Source organism: Lepidochelys olivacea, assembly GCF_965140295.1.
Source record: "Lepidochelys olivacea isolate rLepOli2 genome assembly, chromosome: 1".
Lineage (NCBI taxonomy): Eukaryota > Metazoa > Chordata > Testudines > Cheloniidae > Lepidochelys > Lepidochelys olivacea.
Window position 1 is genome coordinate 341,304,263 of NC_140411.1, and position 26,858 is coordinate 341,331,120.

Genomic DNA, 26,858 nt, shown 5'->3' on the forward strand with positions numbered 1-26,858 from the left:
GTGGCAGAGTTCAAAATATGAATCAAGTGCTTGTGTTAAGACTTGGTTCTTTATTTGGAATCCCTACGAAGACAGAAATCTCCCCCCTTCCTCAACACACAGCAATTCCACATTAGTATGCTGTGACATTTCAGAGAGTCCATGGCTACTCCACCACGCTTCTACGGACACAACATCGATGTGCCTAAATGGTGCTGTAATTTCAAAACCAAAAACGAGCCATACAAATTGAATGATTTAAATCCTTCTTCTGTTTTCTGCATTCTTTAACATGTAAAGCCAAACACCTTTGCTTTTTTAAAAAAATGTACTCAGGCACTAGGGGCTACACCTGTAGCCAGATTCTGAATATGAGAGAGAGTTGCAAGACCCTGATGTCAAGTCCTGGAATCTATTACTACCAGTTGTTGCACATGAGTCAGTCTGACCCTACTGTCTGGTTTCTTGGCTGGCTCTTATGTGCATTGCCCCAAAAGGGTTGTTAATGTCACCTTGGTGAGTCAAATTAATGTATTTAATACCCTTGTGAAAAGGTCCTTCACTAAGATTTGGGTATAAGGTCCTCTCAATGGAAAACAATAAAAGAGAGAGGTTACACCCTAAATTTAAATCCAGAAACGTTCACGTAGTTTTTGCAACCATTCCCACTTTATCCAAGCTACATCTATAAGCAATAAATCAGAAACCATACCTACTAAAAGATATCGAACTGAAGGTGTTTCGCCCTGTTAGACAAAACAAATTCAGTTAATATTTGTTGTGCTTTTTGTCTTATTCATAGCATTTTGTTTTCATATTTTGGTAAGTGATTTATATTAATGGAAATTTAGCAGCTGGAAGATTTTTTTTCTCCCCTTTTGAGGGAAGGAACGAACTTGCAAACAATCTACCTTCTCCATTTTGGAAAACCACTTCTGAGAGCATATGACTTTATTCTTCAGAAATAATGAGCTCTTTCACTTTGGGCAGTGAGCGTCCACCTAGCCTGCCGTGTTAATTCTGGATCCAGTCTCACTTGGATGTGGTGCTCACTTCCATCACAGTTTTGCACGGGTGCAACTGCACTGATTCCTAATCTACACCAATATAAGCATGATTAGAATCAGTTCTACAGAGTTTTATGGTAGTGATTAAAGTAGATCATCTGTGACTTTCCACAACATCCCTCCCCATGAAGTCCAAGCCGGACTGTCCCATGGTAGCATAGATGAAATGGGCTCACAGTAATATGCACAACAGAATTCACTGAAGGTGAAGTTCACCACAGTGCAGAGAGCCCACACAAAGCCCTGTGCACCACTTTAGTGGGGCTTAAGTGATGCTTAGGCCTAGGTATGAGTGAGCTCTATGCACTGGAGTGAATGTCACCCAGCACAAGCCCACTGATAATTCTAGGTGGTTGGCACTCTTGGGCCAGATAGAAAAAAAAAAAACACTGTTCCCTGGGCCGCAGTGAGCATGCGGCTCTCTCTTAAACACTGTCCCCCACTCAACTGTAGCCAATCGGACTCACTGAAGGGAGCTGCTCTTGACCCAGCAATTTCCCCATCCCCAGCCATGAGAAAGGAGAGCACGTCTAAAAAAAGAAAAAAAAATAGACTAAACAAAGGAGTAGTGGTTCTCTAGCCAGTAGCTGGTAAGATCAATTCAGCTGACCATCTAGGCTTTCCATCCAGTTCATCCATTTTTGAGCTAGATGATTATTATTGCTTTACAATTCCTCTGTAGTCCTGTAAAGCCTTGTTAAATGAGGCAGTGAGCTGCTCAGCGATATAAAGTCACTTACATTAACTCTCCACTCCAAAGCTTGGCCCAGGCTCATCCAACACCAGAGAGAAGACAGGAAACTGGCTGAAGCAGATCTCCAATGCTTTCTACTCATCTTCATGAGTGGATTGATTGAATGAGACCTCCACTCCCCTCAAATAGAACTTTAGCTTCATCAACTGTATACATATGGTAATAACCAATGTTGTATATTAGGACTTTCTGCAAATGTTATCATGTCAACTTTAAACCAAAAACAAAACAACCCTCCCCCCCCCAACAGCTGCACCAAGCTAATTTTATTCCTATTTACATTTTATGGACCTTTAATTGAGCAAATTCCGAAAGGTGCAATTTTTTAATGTGCTTTCCAACTGTCCCTCCGCACACCACAAGCAATATAAAAGGAATCACAGCTGCTTATCAAGAAACTAATCATTTGCATTAATGTTCAAAATGTCCGTTTTCAAAACAACAAAACTGGGTTTGCCTAAGCTCCATAAAGGTAAGCAAATACATAGCCATTCATAGTCTAGGTGTCTAATGGCTAGAACACTGGACTGGGACTCAGGACCGGAGTTCTACTCCCTGTTCGGCTACTGGCCTGCTGAGTGACTGTGGGCAAGTCATTTCAGCAATCCGTGCCTCAGTTTCTTTGTCAAATGGGGATAATGACACTGACTTCCATTGTAAAGTGGTTTGGGATCTATCGATGTAAACAGTTATATAAGAACTAGGTATTAAGTGCCGAAGGATACAGCACATTTTATTCTTAACAGCGCACATTCTTCATTCTGACTGTTCTGTATGACAAGCCTAATGTCTCTTCTTTCAACATAGACAGCATTTATCAATAGTCACTACTTAGTGGCACCTAAGATCCTACAGTTTCCCCCATGATAAGTGTAGGAAATAAGGGCCTCATTGTAAGCCCACTGTGTGGCAACTGACTTCTCTGATTTTGGATCAAGTCCTGATTGTAGGGTAAACTGTTAGCAACTGTTCGCTTTTTAACAGCAAGAAGGACTGGTTGAAAAATTCTGTCAACTGTTTTTCAGAAGAAGTTGATTTTTTGACTGAACGACATTTTTCATAAGTAGTGTTTGCTTTCCACAGAAAATTTTGACTTTGTGTAAAAACAAAGCAAAACAAAAAAAAATACGAACCACAAAACTCCTGAAAACAAAAAACTTTGTTGGGTGTGGGTTTAATACTGAACATTTTACAACTGGAAATGACTTATAGGAGTTGTAGTTAAACTGCCTCATGCCTTCATTCTCCTTTGGGGCTCCAGGTAGATTACAACTCCCATAATGCTTCACAGTAGCTCAGCAAGAGGGGAGATGTATTCTAGCCAGGTAGAATGAAGAGAATGGGGACCGAAGGCACGCAACTACAACTCTCATGAGGAAACTGAATTTATCTGTATTCAGGCTGAAGTTTTCTGGCAAATATTTCTGATGGGGGGGTGAGTTGAAAATTCCTATTTATAAACCTTTGATGAAAATAATTTTGTTTTCATTTTTATTTAAATTTCACAGGAGAAAAAAAAATTCTGTGAGCAGTTTTAATAGCAACCAATGTACCTATATAGATGGATAAACAGAATATTAAATTTAGTCTGCAGAACAGAAGAGTGAGGGGGGGAATTTGATAACAGCCTTCAATTACCTGAAGCGAGTTCCAAAGAGGATGGAGCTCGGCTGTTCTCAGTGGTGGCAAATGACAGAACAAGGAGCAATGGTCTCAAGTTGCAGTGCGGGAGGTCTAGGTTGGATATTAGGAAACTATTGCACTAGGAGGGTGGTGAAGCACTGGAATGGGTTACCTAGGGTGGTGGTGGAATCGCCATCTTTAGAGGTTTTTTAAGGCCCAGCTTGACAAAGCCCTGGCTGGGATGATTTAGTTGGGGTTTCCCCTGCTTTGAACAGGGGGTTGGACTAAAGGTCCTGAGGTCTCTTCCAACCCTAATCTTCTATGATTTTATATAATTCTCTACATACATTCTTACAATTATCTATTAATATTAACAAGAGCGCATTCATCAGTGAGAAAGAAATAACTATATGGGCTTCATTTATGCTTATTTTTTTCTTTCTGATGGACAATTCAATCTTTTCTGCACTTCTATAAATCTCCCATCACTACATTTGAAACTCCCATCAGCTAAAATCCATTATAGTGCCATCTATTTCCAGGGTGACAGTCACAATGCTGTAACTACAGAGTTATATTGTTAATCTAAGTAATTTTTATTCATTAGATGCCTTTTCAATTTGTACAAGATTACAATCGAATTCAGTCTTTGAGGGCAAATTCTGTGAAAAAGAAAACAACCTCTAAGGAAAACCTGTATTTCACATCACTCAAGTACACACTCATTGGTGTACCATGTACTCTGTTTATTCATTCTTTATCAAACCAGCAACACTTTGATTTTCACATATTGCCTGCAAATAAAATACACAGTTTGATAGTCTCATTACAAATTTGTTAAGCATCTCTGATGCTCTCCTTCATCCTCTCCTTTGTAATAGCTGCTATCACTGTGACAGACCATCTGCAGCTAGGATGGTAGGTTAGGTAGAATCTCTAGAATCAAGTTACCTAATGGATAAGTAAGGAGTGGAGATTAAATGCAGAAGCTACAGTCCAGAGTCACCCTCCCATAGCCACACATTCCTAGTTCTTGTGGTGGATTTGAACATCTTACTTCAGCATTTTCCCTTCACAGGTTACAAAAGATTAATGTAATAATCGGTCATGATCTAAAAGGAAACATTTTTTTGACAACCGCAAAGCCGAGTTGGCATACGCATTTGAAAGATGTGTGTCAATTAAGCTCTTACATTAAAAAAAAATATTTGAAACGAATAAAGAGGATCTAGAAAGCAGGTTGGTGATGCAGAAGCCTTCAAACCTCCTGCACGTATTCTTGTATTGGATATTTATATTATCTTAAGATGGATCTCAGTAGATCTTGGGCATAGCATCATTGCGTTTTACCTATTTGACATTTTTTCTGAATCTGGAGCCAAGGTTCAAGAATGTTCATCTCTAGGGTCTTGTTTAGGCCTATGAAACATGAAGACTTAGGTGGGGACATCAGCAGAGAGGAATTTGAAAAAAGAAGTGAGACTCAAGGAGGCTGTGGGAGGGAGAGAGAGAGGGGTAGGGGTAGGTTGATGTTTGGGAAGTGGAAGGCTGTGCCAAGTGTAGAGGGTGAAAGAAGGACCAAGGCTGGGAGTGGGAGAAGGATATGGAGAGTCATTCTGAGAAAAGAGAGTGAGGAACATAAGGAATATCAGAGTGCGTAGGATGAGATGAGAGCAGAGATATAGATTTTAAAAGTTTAAAGCAATTACAGGTTTTATCATGGGAAGTTCTATTTGAATAGATCACAGTGCTTGTTTTCTTGTTACATGCTTTTAATTGATGCATCCTCTGTGTGAGCAGGTTAGCTTTCTTCCATACTTTAAATTACATTTTATTTTAAATCCTTTAGATGGATTCTAGATGTATTTAAATCCTCTGGAAGGAGTCTAAAATAATTTACATATCACAATCACACCTGCATTCCTCCTACACGGGCGACAACATAACCTTCAAGCATGGACCCCTCCATCAATAGCTCCTTTTACCAGAAGCCAAGTGCAATCTGTAGCTGTGGAATTCCCCTTTCCCCATGTAGGTAGTTCAAATGGTTACAAACTTTATTGAGAACAGGGGAGCAGTCAGACATTCTCTCAGATCAGGCAATAGCGGTAGGTTTTTATAATACGGCCAGGTCTCAACTTGATACATCACTGGGGACCATGTTAATGTGTGTGTGTAGTTTTCAATCATAACTTCAATGTTATCTTCAGGACCCATGAATTCGCACTCATGCATTATTTTATTTTTAATATTGTTTTCTGTTAGAAAATGTTAATACACTCACTGGGAATAGAGCACAATATGTCAATAGCTTTCTACAGTATATTTGCATGCTTCCCTCAGGGGTTTTTCATTATAAAAATCGTATTTCAGTTATCGAGTTTCAGTATCCCAAAATGTGTACTGAATAGCTGATAAACAAGGGAATGATGTCTCAAAAGGAAATACCAGTAAAGGAGGAGATTTGTTGTTGATGCTGTGTTTTGGGAGAGCATGTAGGGTAGAATTTATGAACAGAAAGAACTCAGAGGAAAATTCTACTCCCATAACAATACGGACCCTCCCATCTTTGATACACAGCTTTCTTTCTGGCAGAAGTGGGAGCTCTGTCCATGTAGGAAGAGGAGACACTCAAATCCACTGCATGGATCGGAGATGAGAATGTTGCAGAAAGTGAGCGAATCACCTTTGACATGATCATGCATATCTGAAAACAGTGCTAATCCCCTATGGAAAAATCGGTGTATTATGTATCTGAAATGTACTGTGCAGCACTGTAGTGCCTGACTGCCAGATGCAGCAAGGTCTGCATGGGGATGTCCATAGTGAATTAGATAGCGGACTCTACTCCTCATCTCTCCCAGTCTCAGCACATTTTACACCCTGGTTGACCGTGGGTTGCTTAGGTGGTGTTTATTCATTTGTGCAGAGTTAGCTTTCACAGCATCTCCCAACTTTTCCACGGGGTTCTGTGTGAGTACGTGGGAAGGGAGCCACCAGCACTGATCCTGTGGCAGTCTGCATGGTAGAGTTCTTGGGGACGAGGAGCAGCTGTGCATCATAAATCTTTGGCTCCTGCTGGGGAGGAATGATTGATGACATCATAGTGTTGCACCGGCCATTGTGGCTATATAGAGTGTAAGCCCCTGGAAGCAGGGCAAATTTCTTCCTCTATGTATCGTATACTGCAAAATGACTCCACATTGATGTCCAAGTAAGTATATTGAGGGGTGGTGCACAAATGTTCTCAGGACATTACTGTAGTTCTATATTTTAGAAATAAAAACAAACACTTTAAAAGCGCCACACAGTTTTGAGAGTAAAAAACAAAACAAAAACAAAAACAAACAACTAGTATAAAGTCTAGCAGAAAAACAGGATAAAGGTTTCCCTGTCCTTAAGAAGTTCAATGTTTCTTTTTTCTTCTTTTGTGCTATCAAAAAGATAAATGTGGATATCTATTCTGGATTGTCTTTTTATTTCATTTTTGTTTCAGTACGGGCCTTCTGCATTTCTGGACAATGCTCCTTGCAAGGATCAATGCTCCGTCAATGACATATTTACATACAAAATATGTAAAGTTTACCATGTGTGACCCTAATAGCAGACAGGGACAGTTGAATGTATTCAGAAGCACCAAGAATCATTGCCAATTTCTAGAAATCATCAAAAAATTGAGCTTCTTGAAGGTTGTAGATATTGAGTTACAATTTGATTTTTAACACGAAGAATTGGACCCAAGCCCACACATCAAATCCAAATCTATACTCCATGGAAACTCTGGGAGATTCTGACCACATTTTTGATCAGCTCACTTTAGGAGTAAATCTGGTGGTGAAGTTCAGAACCTCATCAGAACTGCAAAGTTCAGAGGTGTTTGTATGTTCTTTTTCTATCATTATTTTACATTTGTTCCAGTCCAGGGTCTCTACGACAGCAGAACCAGAAATGCCAACCCCCTCAATAAATAAATACAACAAATTTCCAGCAGACTCCTGAGGTGTGGTTAATTCCATAAAAGAAGGTGGTCACAGTGCCATTGCTAGGAGAAAGGAGGATGGGCAAAATACTGTTTTCTTAGTGTGTACTAATTAAAATGGTCTAAAAGTACATCAGACTCCCAGCCATCTTCTGACTCTAAAGAACACCCTTAAGTCTGCCTTAGCCCATTACATATATGTCATAAATATAAAGGGAAGGGTAAAACCCTTTGAAATCCCTCCTGGCCAGGGGAAAGCTCCTCTCACCTGTAAAGGGTTAAGAAGCTAAAGGTAACCTCGCTGGCACCTGACCAAAATGACCAATGAGGAGACAAGATACTTTCAAAAGCTGGGAGGAGGGAGAGAAACAAAGGGTTTGTGTGTCTGTCTGTAGTCGTCTTGGCCGGGGACAGAACAGGAATGGAGTCTTAGAACTTTTAGTAAGTAATCTAGCTAGGTATGTGTTAGATTATGATTTCTTTAAATGGCTGAGAAAAGAATTGTGCTGAATAGAATAACTATTTCTGTCTGTGTATCTTTTTTGTAACTTAAGGTTTTGCCTAGAGGGGTTCTCTATGTTTTTGAATCTAATTACCCTGTAAGATATATACCATCCTGATTTTACAGGGGGGATTTCTTTATTTCTATTTACTTCTATTTTTTATTAAAAGTCTTCTTGTAAAACACTGAATGCTTTTTCATTGTTCTCAGATCCAAGGGTTTGGGTCTGTGGTCACCTATGCAAATTGGTGAGGCTTTTTATCCAACATTTCCCAGGAAAGGGGGAGTGCAAGTGTTGGGAGGATTGTTCATTGTTCTTAAGATCCAAGGGTCTGGGTCTGTAGTCACCTAGGCAAATTGGTGAGGCTTTTTACCAAACCTTGTCCAGGAAGTGGGGTGCAAGGTTTTGGGAAGTATTTTGGGGGGAAGGACGCGTCCAAACAGCTCTTCCCCAGTAACCAGTATTAGTTTGGTGGTGGTAGCGGCCATTCCAAGGATAACGGGGGTAATATTTTGTACCTTGGGGAAGTTTTAACCTAAGCTGGTAAGGATAAGCTTAGGAGGTTTTTCATGCAGGTCCCCACATCTGTACCCTAGAGTTCAGAGTGGGGGAGGAACCTTGACAATATATAATTCAGCAGAACAATTCTGTTTGCTTAACTAAAAACCTTACCGGAGGTATGTGCAGCAGATCCATGGTGTAATAGTAGAGGCATGCTCCACCAACTTGGGAAAACCCTGGACCACATCAAGTGCAGGGACAGCCTGTGCAGGATGTTGCTAGCCTCACTTGCTGCCACATAGAAACTCTAGAGCTGAAGCTAATATGGCCTGAATGTGCGTTACTTGGTTAGGATTTTTACTCTGCAAATGACAGTAGGTTTGGATGTCACAATACTGTGTTTCCCTGTGTCACCATTAACATATAAACACCAACATTTTAAACCACCTCCACTGCTTCAAGACTAGTTCCTTGTCAAAAGAATGGGACAACAGGAAAAGCAGAGGGCACGGCTCAGGTCACGTCTACACAAACGCTTTACCAATACAGGAATATCGGTATGCTATTTCGGCAACGGACTCCTCGTTTGGAGGCAGCTATACCAGCACAGCTGTGCTTTGTACTAGTATAGTAAAATCACACCCCACAACTGAAACAAGCTATACCAGTAAAAACGCAACTTTCTAGATGTAACTGTGTCTACACTAGGCACCTCTGTTGGCACAGCTACATCAGCCAGAGAGCACATCTCTTCCCATCCCTGACTAACATACCTATGTCAACAGAATTCTACAGTATAGACCAGCCCCTGAATGCTCCAGTCTGAATAAGTTACTCAATTTACATTGAAATTTTGAAGATTAGTTTGTTAACCCCACAACAAATAGATTAAACTACATGATCCAGCCCCTTGAAATTAGCTTCTTACTGTATTTTGACACTTCCAGATCTGAATTAAAGAATTAAAGGGAATTTTTCCAGCCCCATTTAGTGGTTTTGCTTAGGTGAGAATTGAGTTTTGGGCTTGTTCTTATTTTGTCGGAGTCCATACAGTACTCTGATGTCTAGCCAAACTATTTGAAAAGGTCCCTCCGCTACTCTCTCTCTCTCGTAATACAAGAACAAGGGGACATTCCAGGAAATGGAAAAAGCAGCAGACTTGAATCCTATAAAAGAAAAAAAATGTTGCACATAATTATCCTGTAGAGCTCATTTCTAAGGATACCATTAAAAACTGGATTAAAAAAAAAATAAAGGATTGGACATACTGATACCACCCAAAGTTACAACTGTAAGGATTAGTAGACCACCAGGGGGTTTGGAAGGTACATAAACCCTTATGTTGCAGAACATACATCATCTTCCAACTAATGGAGGTTTGGAAGAAGCTTGCCCTGTGGACAGGTTATTCCATAACTGCCTACTGCAGGGTTTCATGCACCATCTTCTGAGATAGCAGGTACTGGACACCACAGAAGACAGAATGCTGCATTACATGGACCACTGTTCTTATGCTGTTTGGCAACTGTTCTTGCTGTATGTTCCTCTGTACACCTAGAGCTCCTGCCACATATTTCATACAGTGAAACATCTGTTACTAACACCCTGCAAATTTGCCAGTATGCTATAATAAAATGTAATTTACATAATACCCAAATTATAACACATGCATCCAAAAAGCCAACCAGATTTGACTGCCATATTCTCAACATCTGCCTGAGTTCTGATTTTTCAACTAGACAGATGTCAAGGATGGTAGTTATGTTCCTGGCATCAGGCAACAGATTCATGATGTGAAATTACTCTCCGTTTATGTTACATTAACAGATAGAGCCACAAAAGGAAGTCAATCATTCCCAAGGCACAGCAATGACAAAGTAGAAGCCAATTCTCTCATTCACTTCCGATAGCTGTTTAGGACCACTGAAAGCAGTTGCAATGTACACGAGTTAAACTTATGCAGTCCCCAAAGTATGCTTCCTCCTGCCTCCCATTGAAACTTTCCCATCTGCCACCCTCACTCCCTTTTCAGACACATCATTACAGGCTTATGATGGTTCTATAAAGTTGAGACACTGGAGAGAGAATGGAATCATAAGCCAAGTTTATGCAGAACTTAGAGCTAATCAATGTCAGCTTTAAACCACAGCAATCTTCTCCGCCTCTCAATTTTTGAGAGGACAGATGCATAACTGCTGTTTGACTGAAGGCCTTTTTATTACAGAATTTCCTCTCCCACTTCTGCATGTCTACTATCCCTTTGGGGGGCATATTTGCTTTTTGCTCAAATCATATAACTGCTGAGCTTCCTTAGAGAGTTTCCATACTATAATAGAGGGAAAATATCAACACTGAAACATTTAAATAAGAGCTTCATCATGCCTTGGCTTCTTTAACTAAGAAGACCTGAGCCTTAAAATGCTGATTAAAAGTCTCAGCAACTGTCCTTCACACTGATTTCACATACGCTTTGGCAACGTTGACCAGATTCACAAGACAGAACTGTAAAGCAAGAACTCAAAAGCATCTCCGAAAATAGATCTGAATAGGCGAGGTTAATGATAAGAGAGACTTATTTATTGATTTTATTTTTATTCAGCCAGTAGGATGACAACTGCATATGAACTTTCTTTGACTCGAGCACAAATCCACATTCCCCCTCCATTTCTGCAGTTTAGGTGGCATGCTATGACCCTATTGCATGAGGTACCATCCCCCACTAGGCTGGCTGCGTTTTGTACAGAGCCATGGTTCCTTGCGATGAAAGGTGTGGTCGCTATTCTATTATTAGAGAAATTATTCAGTGTGATTTAACAATTTAGCAACCCAGGCATATATTCTGCATTCAGAGCACATTAGGTGCCGTACAAGTAATTCTTTAACTATTTCACTCCCTAGGGGTAAGGACCAGGATTAGCAGGCTTAGACGTGTTAGTGTGTATTGTTTCACTTATTATTAAAGCAAATACAAAATTATTTCCCTGCATTTTATCATATACTTCTAAGGGTCAAAACCTTCCCTTCTGTGCTATTTTTTAAAATCAATATTTTGGACATAAACCCCAAGAAAGTCAGCAGGTGGCCTTTGCTAAGGCAATTATTTTTATTACTACATTCTGGTTATTCAGTGTTAACCAGCAGTATCTTTTTCTCTTGAGCGCCTCTACAAATTCAATGGTTACATCAAAGACACCTCTGCTATTTCAGTTTGGGTGGGAGCAGGTAGAAGAAAGGCTATTTCTGTCATTTTTATTTTACTTATTCTGCATGAAAATGAAAAGGCCCTTATTACAGCTGCTCTGCCTGCAACGTCAGTTCCTAGTAACCAGTTAAAAAGCCACAGCTGCTTTACAGGTTAAAAAAAACCCCCAAAACCAATTCATGCTGTCATAGTCTATCTAGTAAAAAGAAAAGGAGGACTTGTGGCACCTTAGAGTCAAGATATTTGAGCGTAAGCTTTCGTGAGCTACAGCTCAATTCATCGGATGCATGAGGTGGAAAATACAGTGGGGAGATTTTATGTACACAGAGAACATGAAACAGTGGGTGTTACCATACACACTGTAAAGAGAGTGATCAGGTAAGGTGAGCTATTACCAGCAGGAGAGCGGGGGGGAGGGGGGCACGGCGCACAACCTTTTGTAGCGATAATCAATGCTAAAATAAATTTGTTAGTTAGTCTTTAAGGTGCCACAAGTAGTCCTTTTCTTTTTGCGGATGGAAATGGCCCACCTTGATTATCACTACAAAAGGTTCCCCCCACCCCCCATTCTCCTGCTGGTAATAGCTCACCTTACCTGATCACTCTCCTTATCCAGCAGGATACGGACCCTGGACTTCAGGAAAGCAGACTTCGACTCCCTCAGGGAACGGATGGGTAGGATCCCCTGGGGGACTAACATGAAGGGGAAAGGAGTCCAGGAGAGCTGGCTGTATTTCAAGGAATCCCTGTTGAGGTTACAGGGACAAACCATCCCGATGAGTCGAAAGAATAGTAAATATGGCAGGCGACCAGCTTGGCTTAACGGTGAAATCCTAGAGGATCTTAAACATAAAAAAGAAGCTTACAAGAAGTGGAAGGTTGGACATATGACCAGGGAAGAGTATAAAAATATTGCTCGGGCATGTAGGAATGAAATCAGGAGGGTCAAATCGCACCTGGAGCTGTAGCTAGCAAGAGATGTTAAGAGTAACAAGAAGGGTTTCTTCAGGTATGTTGGCAACAAGAAGAAAGCCAAGGAAAGTGTGGGCCCCTTAATGAATGAGGGAGGCAATCTAGTGACAGAGGATGTGGAAAAAGCTAATGTACTCAATGCTTTTTTTGCCTCTGTCTTCACGAACAAGGTCAGCTCCCAGACTGCTGCGCTGGGCATCACAACATGGGGAATAGATGGCCAGCCCTCTGTGGAGAAAGAGGTGGTTAGGGACTATTTAGAAAAGCTGGATGTGCACAAGTCCATGGGGCCGGACGAGTTGCATCCAAGAGTGCTAAAGGAATTGGCGGCTGTGATTGCAGAGCCATTGACCATTATCTTTGAAAACGGGGGAAGTCCCGGATGACTGGAAAAAGGCTAATGTAGTGCCAATCTTTAAAAAAGGGAAGAAGGAGGATCCTGGGAACTACAGGCCAGTCAGCCTCACCTCAGTCCCCGGAAAAATCATGGAGCAGGTCCTCAAAGAATCAATCCTGAAGCACTTACATGAGAGGAAAGTGATCAGGAACAGTCAGCATGGATTCACCAAGGGAAGGTCATGCCTGACTAATCTAATCACCTTCTATGATGAGATTACTGAAGGGAAAGCAGTGGATGTATTGTTTCTTGACTTTAGCAAAGCTTTTGACACGGTCTCCCACAGTATTCTTGTCAGCAAGTTAAAGAAGTATGGGCTGGATGAATGCACTATAAGGTGGGTAGAAAGTTGGCTAGATTGTCGGGCTCAACGGGTAGTGATTGCTCCATGTCTAGTTGGCAGCCGGTGTCAAGTGGAGTGCCCCAGGGGTCGGTCCTGGGGCCGGTTTTGTTCAATATCTTCATAAATGATCTGGAGGATGGTGTGGATTGCACTCTCAGCAAATTTGCAGATGATACTAAACTGGGAGGAGTGGTAGATACGTTGGAGGGCAGGGATAGGATACAGAGGGACCTAGACAAATTGGAGGATTGGGCCAAAAGAAATCTGATGAGGTTCAATAAGGATAAGTGCAGGGTCCTGCACTTAGGATGGAAGAACCCAATGCACAGCTACAGACTAGGGAGCGAATGGATAGGCAGCAGTTCTGCAGAAAAGGACCTAGGGGTGACAGTGGACGAGAAGCTGGATATGAGTCAGCAGTGTGCCCTTGTTGCCGAGAAGGCCAATGGCATTTTGGGATGTATAAGTAGGGGCATAGCGAGCAGATCGAGGGACGTGATCGTCCCCCTCTATTCGACATTGGTGAGGCCTCATCTGGAGTACTGTGTCCAGTTTTGGGCCCCACACTACAAGAAGGATGTGGATAAATTGGAAAGAGTCCAGCGAAGGGCAACAAAAATGATTCGGGGTCTGGAACACATGACTTATGAGGAGAGGCTGAGGGAACTGGGATTGTTTAGTCTGCAGAAGAGAAGAATGAGGGGGGATTTGATAGCTGCTTTCAACTACCTGAGAGGTGGTTCCAGAGAGGATGGTTCTAGACTATTCTCAGTGGTAGAAGAGGGCAGGACAAGGAGTAATGGTCTCAAGTTGCAGTGGGGGAGGTTTAGGTTGGATATTAGGCAAAACTTTTTCACTAGGAGGGTGGTGAAACACTGGAATGCGTTACCTAGGGAGGTGGTAGAATCTCCTTCCTTAGAAGATTTTAAGGTCAGGCTTGACGAAGCCCTGGCTGGGATGATTTAATTGGGGATTGGTCCTGCTTTGAGTAGGGGGTTGGACTAGATGACCTCCTGAGGTCCCTTCCAACCCTGATATTCTATGATTCTATGATGATTCAGTGTGTATGGTAACACCCATTGTTTCCTGTTCTCTGTGTTTTTAAAATCTCCCCACTGTATTTTGCACTGCATGCATCTGTTGAAGTGAGCTGTAGCTCACGAAAGCTTATGCTCTAATAAATTTGTTAGTCTCTAAGGTGCCACAAGTACCCCTCGTTCTTTTTGCGGACACCGACTAACATGGCTGCTACTCTGAAACCAGTCTATCTAGTGTCATTGTCCACAGTCATTGATACAGAATGAGAACATCTGGGGACTCAATTATTCATGACATGAATACTAATATTTCATTGCTGTTAAATAAAACTTCCTAGCAGCAAAACTTCTGGTCCCTCATATCATGTGATCCTGAAACGAAACTCAGCATTGAGTGAGACAAAAAAGTCACTGCTGGCATAAGCACCTGCCTGCGATAGCAGCCAATTTCATCAACCAAGATTTTTAAAAAACGGATGCTTAAAGTCAGGCTCCTGGATCCAAACCTGCCGAGGGATTCTCAAAAGTGCAACTGGCAGTTGGGCCCTTAACTCACATTTGTGCCATTGAAAGTCCCCCCAGCAGTCACCTAAATTAATGGCCTGGGATTCAGAGGCGCTGAGCGCTTGCAACGGCCACTGACTTCAGTTGAAGCTGCTGGGACTTAGAGCTTTTGAAAATCAAACCCCTTTTGGGGGGGTTTCAGTACAGACGCGGGAGCCTAAATTTTAGTCAGACATTTAAAAAAAAAATCCCAGCCAGTATCTTTTCAAAGGACGCTGCCAAATCAAATGTGGACCAATATTTAGTTTTTATATGTGTATATTGCTTTACTATCCTGACTTGAAAGAGGTGTCCCTTGAAAGAAAGGTCTGACTACTAATTAATGCTGCAAGCATTCATGCACATGCTTAATCTTACCGCCAGGAGTAGTAACAGACGCCCGTTAAGCATGTCAGTGTTTGCAGTTTTGAGATCTAAAAGTGCAGATCGTCTTTTATTTCTCTCTCTCTCTCTAAATCTCAAGAAGGGAATGTTGAGCGGAGGCCAGAGTAAATGTTGGGTGGCAAAGTCTTTGTTCTCATATGAGATACAAACCTCCATGTCTCTTGCCTCTTCCTCAGTATACTCCCATGAACTTCAGAATAACTAAAACAAATGTAACTCGGACCTGATCAAAACAGCATAACTCCTGTGCTGACAAATAAATATTCCCAGCAGGAAGCTACACTAATTTTGTAAAGATTCCAACGTCTGGATGAAAAATATATTCCATGATAGCCCAACTAATCTAATTGCAAAGTTTTCATTTTGCTGTGGTAGAAACGCTGTGCGTGCCACCTATTGCAAAGCCTACTGGGAGTCACAGGAAATTTAAGGAAAAATGGGCCAGACCTTCAACTGGTTTAAAATGGCGTTGCACCCTTAACAGCCACCAGTGCTACCCCACCAGCTGAAGATCTGGCCTGGCATGTGTGCGTTTTAGCCCTATTAAAACCTTGTCTTGTTTTATGTTCTTTGTTATCTTGCTCTTGTGGCGATACCTAAGGACCCAATCCTGGCAACCCTTACTCATGTGAGTATTCTCATTGACGCTAAGAGGTATCTCAAATTGGCATCCAAAAACGGAAACATGCAAAAAAAAATCACTAATTTTTGCTTTGAAATTTTGTCCACAGTTTTGCATTCAGTTCCATTATGATCATTGTCTCCTAAAAACGTTTAACATTTATAGACTCCAATAAAAATATGTTTTTAATATAATGTAGATGAAATATAAGCTGTTAACCTTGAACACTGGGGAGAAGTATTACACTTTTGATCTTTTAAATATTTTATTTAGAATTCTTAAAGACTTGTACATAATTCATAGCAGGATCTTTTCGAATTAAAATAATTGTTACATTGCTTCTCTAATTATTAGACTTTATAAATAAAGTTGATTTGTGTACATTAAAATGAGCAAAAGCACTGCTGAGAAAAGAGGCTAGATTGAAGTCTCATGTTTATCTACTACACAAGGAGCGGCAATGCAAACTTCTTCACTTTGTCCATCAACATGCCTTACTCCTGGTCTATGCTGACCATTGTTAGGTGATGCGAATGTAAATAAATGGACTGATGTCACCAACTCATTTCAAATAGGTTGTCAAATAGACATCAGTTGGTATAAACTCTTACCAGGGATAGATCAGAAATGAAAGGTTCTCTACACAATCATACTAACGAATCATCTCCTTGACCTAAATTGCTAGCCTTCTTTCCTGCGCCAACCTCAGATATTCACCTTATTATTTAGTTTCCAAATCTATATCTAGGTCTGAAATTATTCCCAAAAATTACTCACACAAGCCCCATCATCAGCACCAAGTTTCTAAAGGATACTATTCTGGGTGAGCTTGAGCACTAGGGCCCTGATTCAGCAAAGTGTTTAAGCATGTATTTAACTTTAAGCACATGAGTATTTCTATTGATCTCTGCTGAATGGGGGCCTAGTTGGAGAGAGCAAGGATTGACCCTTCACTTTCCACATCATCTTCTATGCTGTTTCCTACGCATGAAATGACTTTCCAAATCCCACTCTGCTAGGCCTCCTTCCCTCTTATCATTCAGCCTTTTAAAAAAGGCTCCCTTGTTGTGCGAAGCCAAGAAATATTAATCCCATGTCCATTAAAAGTTCTCCGTAGCCCAGTGTACATTTACATTAACAAAGTAGTACCATTAAGAAGCGTACATAAGTAACCACTCAGTCTTACTATTTTAATCCTCACAAATATTCTCTTTTCTTCTCTCCCTGGTTTTTAGCGTTCACATTCATAGTGCCTTGCCTTAAAATTCGGCTATGAGGCCTCCTAGAAAAAAGGACAATGTATTTAATGTGTTCTATAAAGCACTTCACACTCTTTAGGCATTGTACAAATAAAATCATCATCTTGGGATTCACCCTCAGGAATGTGAATCAGCTGAGTTCTTTTCATTTCTGCCACACAAAGCACTGGACATCTTTGGATTGCTATAGTTTTAAACATAAGTTTAAAAAGGTACCTAGGAGTCTGGGATAGATGAATAAAAATGAATGTAACTCTGGCTCCCTAAGTGTAAAATGTGGATAAAACCTACCAGACTCTTGGAGATGATGCAAAACCAAATTCATTCAAGTAAGGGAGACGGTTACTCTATCAAATTACCCATCATTTGAATCAACAACTACTTTCACCACCTGCCAATGACCATCTAGGCTGTTGGTCAGAGGACTTTTGAAGATGTAAGGTAAAATTTTCAAGTAAGTTGGGAGGCTAAGTGTCAGATTTTAAAATGTATTTAGGGGAGTTAGGTGCCAGTGGAATTTTCAAGATCACTCAAAGGGCCTATTTGCATCTTTAGGCATCTAAATCTGGCACTAAGTAACTCTGGCACTTTTGAAAATTTTACCTGGAACGATCACTAGAAAATTTATCTGGATAGTAAATCACCCTCTGTCCTTTTTATTTTAATCTGCAAACAGTTTCCTTCGTAGGTTTTAAAAATACCTCTTCAGAAATTAAATCAGATCCTACACAACATTATGGATTATGAAGAATACTATTTTTTCCTCCATGGAAAATTGCCTCTTTTCATTGCACAAATGGTGAATTTCATAGACCACATAAATCAATGTGTTTCATGACTAACATCATCTGAAAAAATAGTTTTGAAAGAAGATAAAATTGTTTCAGTATGTACCTGAACAAACAAATATTCAACCTACTTATTAAGGTTGTTGGAGCTTTACTTGAAAAATTTCAGAAAATTAACTGATAACTTTGGTATAATTTGTTCAAAAGCACAGTACATTTCAAATAAATCAACTTAAGTGTTCTGCCATAGCAAAGAAATTACTATTTATTATTTGTATTATAGTAGTGCCTGGAGACCCCCCCTCAAAATCATGGCTTCGTTGTGCCATTTAGATCCACAGTAATAGACAGTCTCTTCCCTAAAGCTAACTAAACAAGACAAAGGAAGTATCCATTCACAAATGGGGAACTTAGGCATCGAAAGATTAGGGACAAGATTTCCAAAAGTGATGAGTGATTTTGGAAGCCTCCATTTTAGTTTGCCCAATTTGAGAGGTCTTAAAAGGATCGGATTTTCAGAAAGTGCAGAGCACCTCTGAAAACCCTGCCTTTACAATGTGTCACAGATTGAGCATCCTAAAATTGAAAAGGTGGTTTGAAATAACACACAAAAAGAGAGCATAAGCAAACAATAGGAAGATAGTGGGGAAGGAGGACGAGGTAAACAATAAGATCATGTTTTCACAGAGACTAGTATGGGAACAACTGAAAGGATCCAAATAATTTGAAATAAAAATAATCATCAGTATCAGCTATTCCCAACTGCCACCCAACCGAGAGATCATAGTTGACCTATCAGAGTGGAAGGGCATCTTGAGAAGGGATTTGCAGGAGGAAAAGGAAACTGTAACTAATTAATGGATTTTAAAGGCATCATGAGCATCTAGTCCAAGCTCCTGAATTACACCAGTAATTACTGTATTGAGCCCAATAACTGGCGGGACAATTTCTATACAGGGTTTCATGGGTAAAGGCAGAGTAGAAGAAAGCAGAGAGATATATATGGAAGAAGCGGACAATGGGTGTTCAAGACTGGTACCACTGGCAGAGCACTGGGTGTCTTGATAAGAGACATGAATGGCAAAGAAGGTCAGAGTTGTGGACGATCTTGAATTTAAAGAAAAGAAGGTTGAACTTTATGCTGTTTAACAATCAGTGAAAAAATTTAAAGGGAGGGCATGGTGGCACAATTGGAGTGACACGCAATGAAGATGATCCTATAAACCGGGTTTTGTTTGGATTAATGGAAGCGAGGCAATATGAATCTCAAGGAGGCCTTTAATCAACTCTCTGCTACTACTATTACAAATGTTCCTTTTTATGATGATATTTTCATTAAAATCTTCATGGATGTTTTATTAACTAATGTGAAATAACCACACAGATTTTATAATTCACCCAGAATTTACAAGCAGTTACTTGGATTATGTCTGTCAAGGCAGCAATGTTTCAAAGTCTTGTATACTTAGCTCCTTGGAAGACAGATCATTCCATAACACAATGGTATCATAAAAATGGCTGTCAGTTAGCAATCAAGAGATTTCACTTTGCCTGTCATATGGTGGGTTGTCAATTTTATTTTTCCCTTTAGATAAAAGCCTAACTGTATTATATTTCAATAAAAGTGAAGTTGTGTGTAAAATTTTCAAAAGCCTACTTCAGCATACTCAGAGCCTACATTCCATTGTCAAAGTGACTTAGGCACTTAGTAGCCTATGTCCCATTGATTCTCAGTGAGACTTTGTGCCTAAATGAGCCAGTCTCTTTTGAAAATGGGACTTGTGCACCTTTGGAAATTTTACACACAAATCCCAAATGCATGCCAAGAAATTCAAAGTCATAATGTACTGTAAACCTTGATTTTAGCTGATCACATATATATATATATATTGTTTAAACACACATACAGACTATTAGCCTGTATTTTAATACTGTAGGTCCCTGTCTTCTTTAGGTGCTTTGTATTTTAACATCTATTATATTTTTAATGCAGATGTTTGTTTTGCTTCCCCCCCCCCACATCTTCTTTTCCTTTTCTTCTTCTTTCTTTTTTTATTTATTTATTTGTTTATTTTTTGAAGAGGCCAATTACTAACATAGTATAATAAAAAAAAACCTTACTCAAATTTTGATCAAATTTCAACAACAGCTCTTGGATCTACTCTTACTTTCATTTACACAGGCATTTTACACATTTCCCTGGAGTTCTGGAAATGCAAACAAGAGCCCTGGGTTACTACAGGAAGTGACCGGTTCACTTCATTCTCCCAAGTACTGAACTGATGAATGAAACGCAAAATTAAACCAGCAGCACAAAACATAGCAAGTTAATAAGATCTTAAATTTTCTTTTAGCAGTAATAACCTAAGCTGTTATTCGTATAATAGTAAAGAGATAAATATTTAAAATATAGGATTTTATACAGATTATTTCTCTTTAAATATATATATAAAAAAAAGCATGGAAGGTTAGGAAACATGTTTTATTTACCCTAGAGATGAGAACGGCTCCTTAGATGTGGAAGCCAAGTATTCTTATTTGTTCCTTGGCTGTGCTGTCTTGTCTCTTTGACCCCCTCATGGAGTGCAATTTATGCTCTGAGAATAGGCAGTCTACGCTGCAAAATGCCTGTTGCTCCAAAATAAGACACTGCCTCTTTTGCTTGATAAGTTCTAAGGACAACACAAATGTTACCTAAACAAGATGAAGCCCAATTTTCTACAGGTACCAATTCAGGCACTGTAGGTTTTATGAGACTAGTTTGATTGATCAGCTATACTGTATCATGCTTAAATAAAGGATTTCTCAAGTCAAGATAAACATGCTTTTAAGAACTGTATTTTGATCTGTTATTTCAGGTAACATGTAGATAGTATAGATCTGCAAAAGTAGCTTTGGAACAGGATTGGCACAGCAGCTCTAGAAAATCTAAAAGGAAAAAATGAGGCCAGACCTTTATTAAATTTTAAAATATGCCTTTGCTACACTCTTGTAAAGAGCCAAATAGGGTATTCAAGTCTCCGGAGATCACCAGTATAATTTCTTTATCATGTTCCATTTAAAATTTAATTATGTAGTCTACAACAAGAATAATCTGAGTACTCTAAATAGGTCATGCAATGAACAACCTAACAATATTATGAAGATCTTTTCTTTGATGTGCTGTTATACATAGAAAACCTTTCTTCGAAAAACAAAAATCCATGGGCTTTTATATATATAAATAAAATTTATATATATATATAAATAAAATAATGAAGTTGAATCTATTGCATTTTAAGTTTAAAATCAATTCTCTCTCTATTCTGTATTATCTAAACATATCAACAGAAATAAGGCAGTAAAGAAAAAGACACGTAGTATAAAACCTAGCTATCAAGTTCTTGCAGTTAATCCCATCATATATTTGTTTCTAATTTATATTTTTCTACAAACACAAAATTATCCATTAAATTTCCTTCTAACAGAAGTTTACAAAACTCAGTTTTTCAATTTTTGTCCATCTTGACCCTAAGCACTTATGAAATCTGTTGGTGAATCTTCTGGCTAAGTAAATCAGAAGAAAACGTGTCTTCCTATTTAAAATGATTATTCAGAAAATGCTCAACAGCATTTGATGGCTGATGCCAACATGAAAAAAACCAAACAACCCACCCTCCTGTGTTTTAACAGGGATTCTTTTCTTACCTTTACTTTTTGAACACACACTTATGAGTCTCTTAATTAGGACAGGAGAGAAAGAAAACATGTTTCCTAATTTATTAACTCTTTTCTGGGAAATTGGAGCACGCACTTTTTTATATATAATCCAATTAATCTGTGCACAAATTTGGAAAGAATATTTATTTTTAGTATGTTGACAAAGCCAGAAAACCCCTGGAGGCACCATTAACCCTGAAAATGCTGACATCCTTCAGATGAGCAGACAAATACATAGCATACACAAATACACACTGCCATAGGCTCGGAAGGGTTAAAGAGGAGATTCTTTTGGGCCAATTTACTAATGAAGGAAAGGATTTGAACAATTTATATCACATATATGCTTATGACTATTTGTAAACATAATGACTTTTCTCTGTTTAGTTACATAAATAAGTTTTAATATTCTGAACTGCGGCGGAGTGGCCTTTTTTGTTTGTTTGTCTCATTAGGCAAATGTGTGGATAGCACAGTATCTACAAAAGAACAGTTATTTCTTTTACATTTTTAAAATCCCAATACCTAAAATTGTGTCTATTGAAATGAATCATTTTGGGAAGAAAATCAGCATCGACAGAAGAAAAAAATTCTTGGATTAGATTCTAAATTTATGAATCGTTAATATCAAAAGTATTCATTTGCAGTTTGAACAAAGAATATACCAAAAACTAATCAATAAAGAGTAAATCAAAGAAGTCTACTACTGAAACAAAAGCAACGACAGGTCACACCAGAAAAAAGCTTGAAGATTAGAAGAAGAATGCCAACACTCACACAGCTGTAAACATTTGTTTTAATCTAGACAAGATCATTGGCTTTAATATTTATAATACAATTACAATGCCTCATGCACATTGCTCATATAATCTAATTTCTACTTGTGACATATTACCACCAGACTTTAATTTCAGCTGTGGCAAGAATTCAAACACACAGTTAGGTTTCCATTAGCAGTGAGATAGAAACTGGATGCTTACTCAAGCTCCTAGTGTAGATTTCTCATTTTAACTTCAAAGCATTTAAAACTACCAGGGTAGAATTCACTTCTGCTGTACAAAGGTTTCATATTTTCACTTCATATTGTCAACTAATGGCAAGTCAAAGTTAAGTTAATGACATGCAGTGCAATCAGATTGGACATACTCTACCCCTAAAACTAAGGAAAATGACACAACTAAATGATTATGAAACATAGTAAATACCAATGTCTTCAAGCAAGGATTAACTAGTCAGCTGCTGTTGAATCTCTATTTTCATTTTTCCCAGATGCAGAATTGTAAGCATTCCTTTATGACTACAAAGAATAAAAATCCCTAAGTGTCATGTACCACACAGATCATTAGCCAGAGAATAAACAGAATTTCAGATGCCTTGTTAAATTGCACCAACATATTTCATTGCACATTTGAAGATAATAAAGGACAGAAAACCTAAAAAGAGAATAATAGCTGAAAGACCTAGCTATATTCAAGCTAGGTTGTGTGTACCTGCAAACATTCCTGGAAAACAACCAAAGAAAAATATCTGTCAAATGAAGGAAAAATACACCTTGTTACTATATGTTGGAATTAAGTCAAGCCATGGTTCTCACCATAAACAAATGTGGTTCTCCTGCTTGTCCAATGAACAAACATTTGGATCTCACATGACCCTCCAAAAAAGTTAAGCATTTTTTTTAGCTGCCTTAGAATGAGACATAGCTGATGTGTCAAATATCTTTACCACCATGTTGTTAAAAAATGATTTTATAATTGCAAAGAGGATTTTATGGTTTGCATTTTACACATTTTCATTATGAATATAAATGTCAAACTACAATATAATATTCACCAAAAAATAACTAAGCTTGTTAAAAAAAACCCCACACAATTCAATAATAAAGAAGCTGGGGTGAAATGAGATGCAAAAGGAACACATGCATTGTTCCTTGATATTCAGAATGTAATGCCACCCCATATTTTTTCAGTGGTTTGAATAATTTTCATCTCCATGATTACAGTCTTATATTTGTCTCCTCTGACCACAAGGAGGTAGTCTTCTCTCACCCATTCTTTGAAAGGTTGGAAGATCGGATCTATATGGTTCTTCTGCTTTCCCAATGAAAGAACATTTGGATCTTCACAACCAACTTTTCCCTTACTGATAAAATACAAGGCAACATCGAAATCACCTACAACATACATAGTTTGAACATGGCAGGAAACCAAATCTGGGATCCGTTTCTTCAGGTGGTAGCCAACTGAGCTGAGCCTCAAAGCGGTTTAAACATGTTGATTTAAAAATGATCCGTTTTGCGGGGGGGGGGGGGGGTGCACAGCTCTTTATAGCCATTTTACTGGGCAAAGAAATCAAAATGCTGTTTTCTCCATATACCCATGTTGCCTCCCCACACCCTGACAGGTTTCTACATGAAAGAATGATGCTCTGGCTCAAGAGGCTGTGCTTCTTTCAGCAGCTACCAGAAGCAGATATACAGATTAGTTTAGAACAGCTTGCTTACCTTGGTAATGTTCCAGCTAACTCTGTGGCAGTCTCTCTGTAAGATATACCAAAGGGAAAATTGGTTAGTGTTTACAGAGGTTATAACATTTTAAAGGCAAAGATCATGCACGCCCCATATGTGGAGCTGATGTCCCATGCGAGAATATGCACAAGCATGTAATAAACAGAAAATGCATCATGGTGGAGAGCAATACAAAAGATTTTTATTAGTGTGAGTTTCTGACTGCTACATTACCCAGGTGTAGTTTTTCTATCCATAAAATTATATTGCTATTTTAAATTCCAACCCTGCAGCTTCCTCTAGGGCTAGAACCAAGCAGTGGGCCCATTTCGCAATGGCAAAAAGCTCCCACCTTCTATCTCTGCACCAGCTATTGGATCCTAAATCTGTGACACTGTGATGTTACAGAAGTACCTCTGATTCAGGACTGAATCTTCCCATTCTAGGCTTTGGGCAGCGGTAATTTTTAAGTGGGAAGTACCAGATTTGGGAGGCTGGTACTTGGCAGGTAGATGTGATTTAAAAAAAAAGGGTCTGCTTGAAGCTGTTCTTGGGTTGGAAATAAATTTCAGGGGAAATGGATTGGTGAGCAGAAGGCAGGGAGGCTTGGCTAAGGTGGATGATTTATCACAGTTCATCTCATGGCTATCACCTCCACACAAGTGGTGTATATATAAATTTATCACTATACTACTACACCTGCTCTCCACCTTCTAAATCCATCTGGCCTGGATTTATTCCAGCATCCAACCATTCACTGAATTTTGGAATTTTTAACTAGGTTTTTTTTTTTCCTCCCTCCCGCCCTCTGTGTAAAACCCAAAAACCATAGGGACTGTTATACTGGACCACACCAATGGTCCACCTAGTTTAGCACCTTGCCTTCTAAGGCGTCCACTACCAGCGGTTTCAAACAACCACTTAAACCTACACAATGGAGAAAAACAATCAGAAGGTTTTTTTTCTAACTTCCGTTGATATTCCGAAGCCGAGGTTCCCAAACTATGGCCTGTGAACACTTGTCTGCAGAGAGGCCACTGGTCACATGATGCTGTCTCCTCATTTCCAGACATTGCAAGACAGCCTACGCTTTCCTAACATGACATTGAAAGACATTAAAAGACATTACATGCTTTCCTAACAGTAGTTTTCCATGTCAGCAACTGATGTAACTGTCATAGGTACGCTGTGGAATCACAAATGAGAGGGCATCTGGCTTACAAGCAATCCTCGGCCTTACAAGGCAGTCCACACAGAAAAATGTAGGAACCCTTGCCATCATAAAGCATGATGGAAGATCTCAGATTTCTACCTGGTCTGCTACAGCTGCTGTATTCTTAACATAAATTTATATCAATAATCCTTTTTGAATCCTGCTAAACTCTTGGCCTCAATAACACCTTGTGGTAGCAAGGGTCACATTAATTATGCTTTGTACAAAAAGCTTTATCAGTTTAAATTTGTTGCCTTTTCTTTTCGTTGGGTGTCGCTTTGGCTCTTGTATTACAACAATGGTTAAATTTGATCTACCTTCAGAGGGATAGCTCAGTGGTTTGAGCATTAGCCTGCTAAACCCAGGGTTGTGAGTATAATCCTTGAGTTCAATCCATTTGGGATCTGGGGCAAAAAGTGGGGATTGGTCCTGCTTTGAGCAGGGGGTTGGACTAGATGACCTACTGAGGTCCCTTCCAACCCTGGTATTCTATGATTCTATTCATTATCATCATTACACACACACACACACACACACCCCTTTACCAAGTCACCTCTTTTTTTTCTGCCCTACTTTAAGTAGTCCTAATCTTTTTAATCTCTTTTCATACAGAAGATTTTCGTTGCCTCTTATAATTTTCATTGCTCTCCTCTGAGGCCTGTTGTTTTTTGCAATATACTTTCTGAGATGGGATGACCAGAGGCGTACGGGATATTCAAAACAAAAGCATGGTAATGGCATTGCAATATTGTAAGGATTTTTCTTCATCCTTTCCATAATACAATTTGACATCTTTGGATACTGCTGCACATTGAGTGGTTGTTTTCCTAGAGCAGCCCACAATGATACCAATATATTTTTCCTCAGTGGTTACAGTTAATCGAGAAGCTCCTATGGTTCTATAAGAATTAAAATTGTTCCTTTTAACATGCATTGCCTTGCTCTTCTGGACACTGAATTTCATCTCTTTTTGTATTGCCCAGCTGTGGTCTTCACTGAATCATACAGGCACATCTGGCAGGCTGGGGTCAGTGTGGAGCCAGAAAGACTTCTGGGCGGCTCAGGTGGAATTCTGGCTCAGAGAGAAGCTCACCTATGCTTAGCAATGCACCATGTGAGTTGCTACGGCCTTTTCCTTCTCAATGTGTGCACAACCAGTCCTGTTAGCTGGTGCACAGGAGTAGAACCTTGGCATCTCCCCAGATCTCATTGTCCTCTTTGGAGTTCTTTGCTCCAGGAAATACAGGGACTGCACTCAACCACTATGCAGGAGCATAGGGGCGACTTATGCTCTCCATCCTATCACACACACTTGCAGACCAGCCAGCCACAATCTGGCCCTTCCGAAGGACCTAGTTAGGGGTATATTGCCATTAAATTCAACCCCAGTTGTATCAGTCAGCTAAGTATTTAGCTGTTCTCTATCTCAGACACCTATTATTAAAAGTACACTAGTACTAGTGACC

At 39.5% G+C, this 26,858-nt stretch overlaps 1 protein-coding gene across 7 annotated transcripts in view; it reads right to left on the reverse strand.

Annotated features, from left to right (window-relative positions):
* Window positions 1-26,858, reverse strand: part of CELF2 (CUGBP Elav-like family member 2) — a 701,166-nt gene that overhangs the window by 350,092 nt on the left and 324,216 nt on the right. For 6 of the 7 annotated variants that reach the window (XM_084628178.1, XM_084628174.1, XM_084628177.1 and 3 more), the window contains one exon: window positions 24,177-24,212. Coding sequence is in view for 5 of the 7 variants with exons in the window: in XM_084628174.1 (XP_084484300.1) it covers window positions 24,177-24,212 (36 nt within the window). In the remaining 2 variants the exon portion in view is untranslated. Of the gene's footprint in view, window positions 1-23,163; window positions 23,185-24,176; window positions 24,213-26,858 lie in introns of those variants that run through there. The other variant, XM_084628179.1, reaches the window with a different exon arrangement.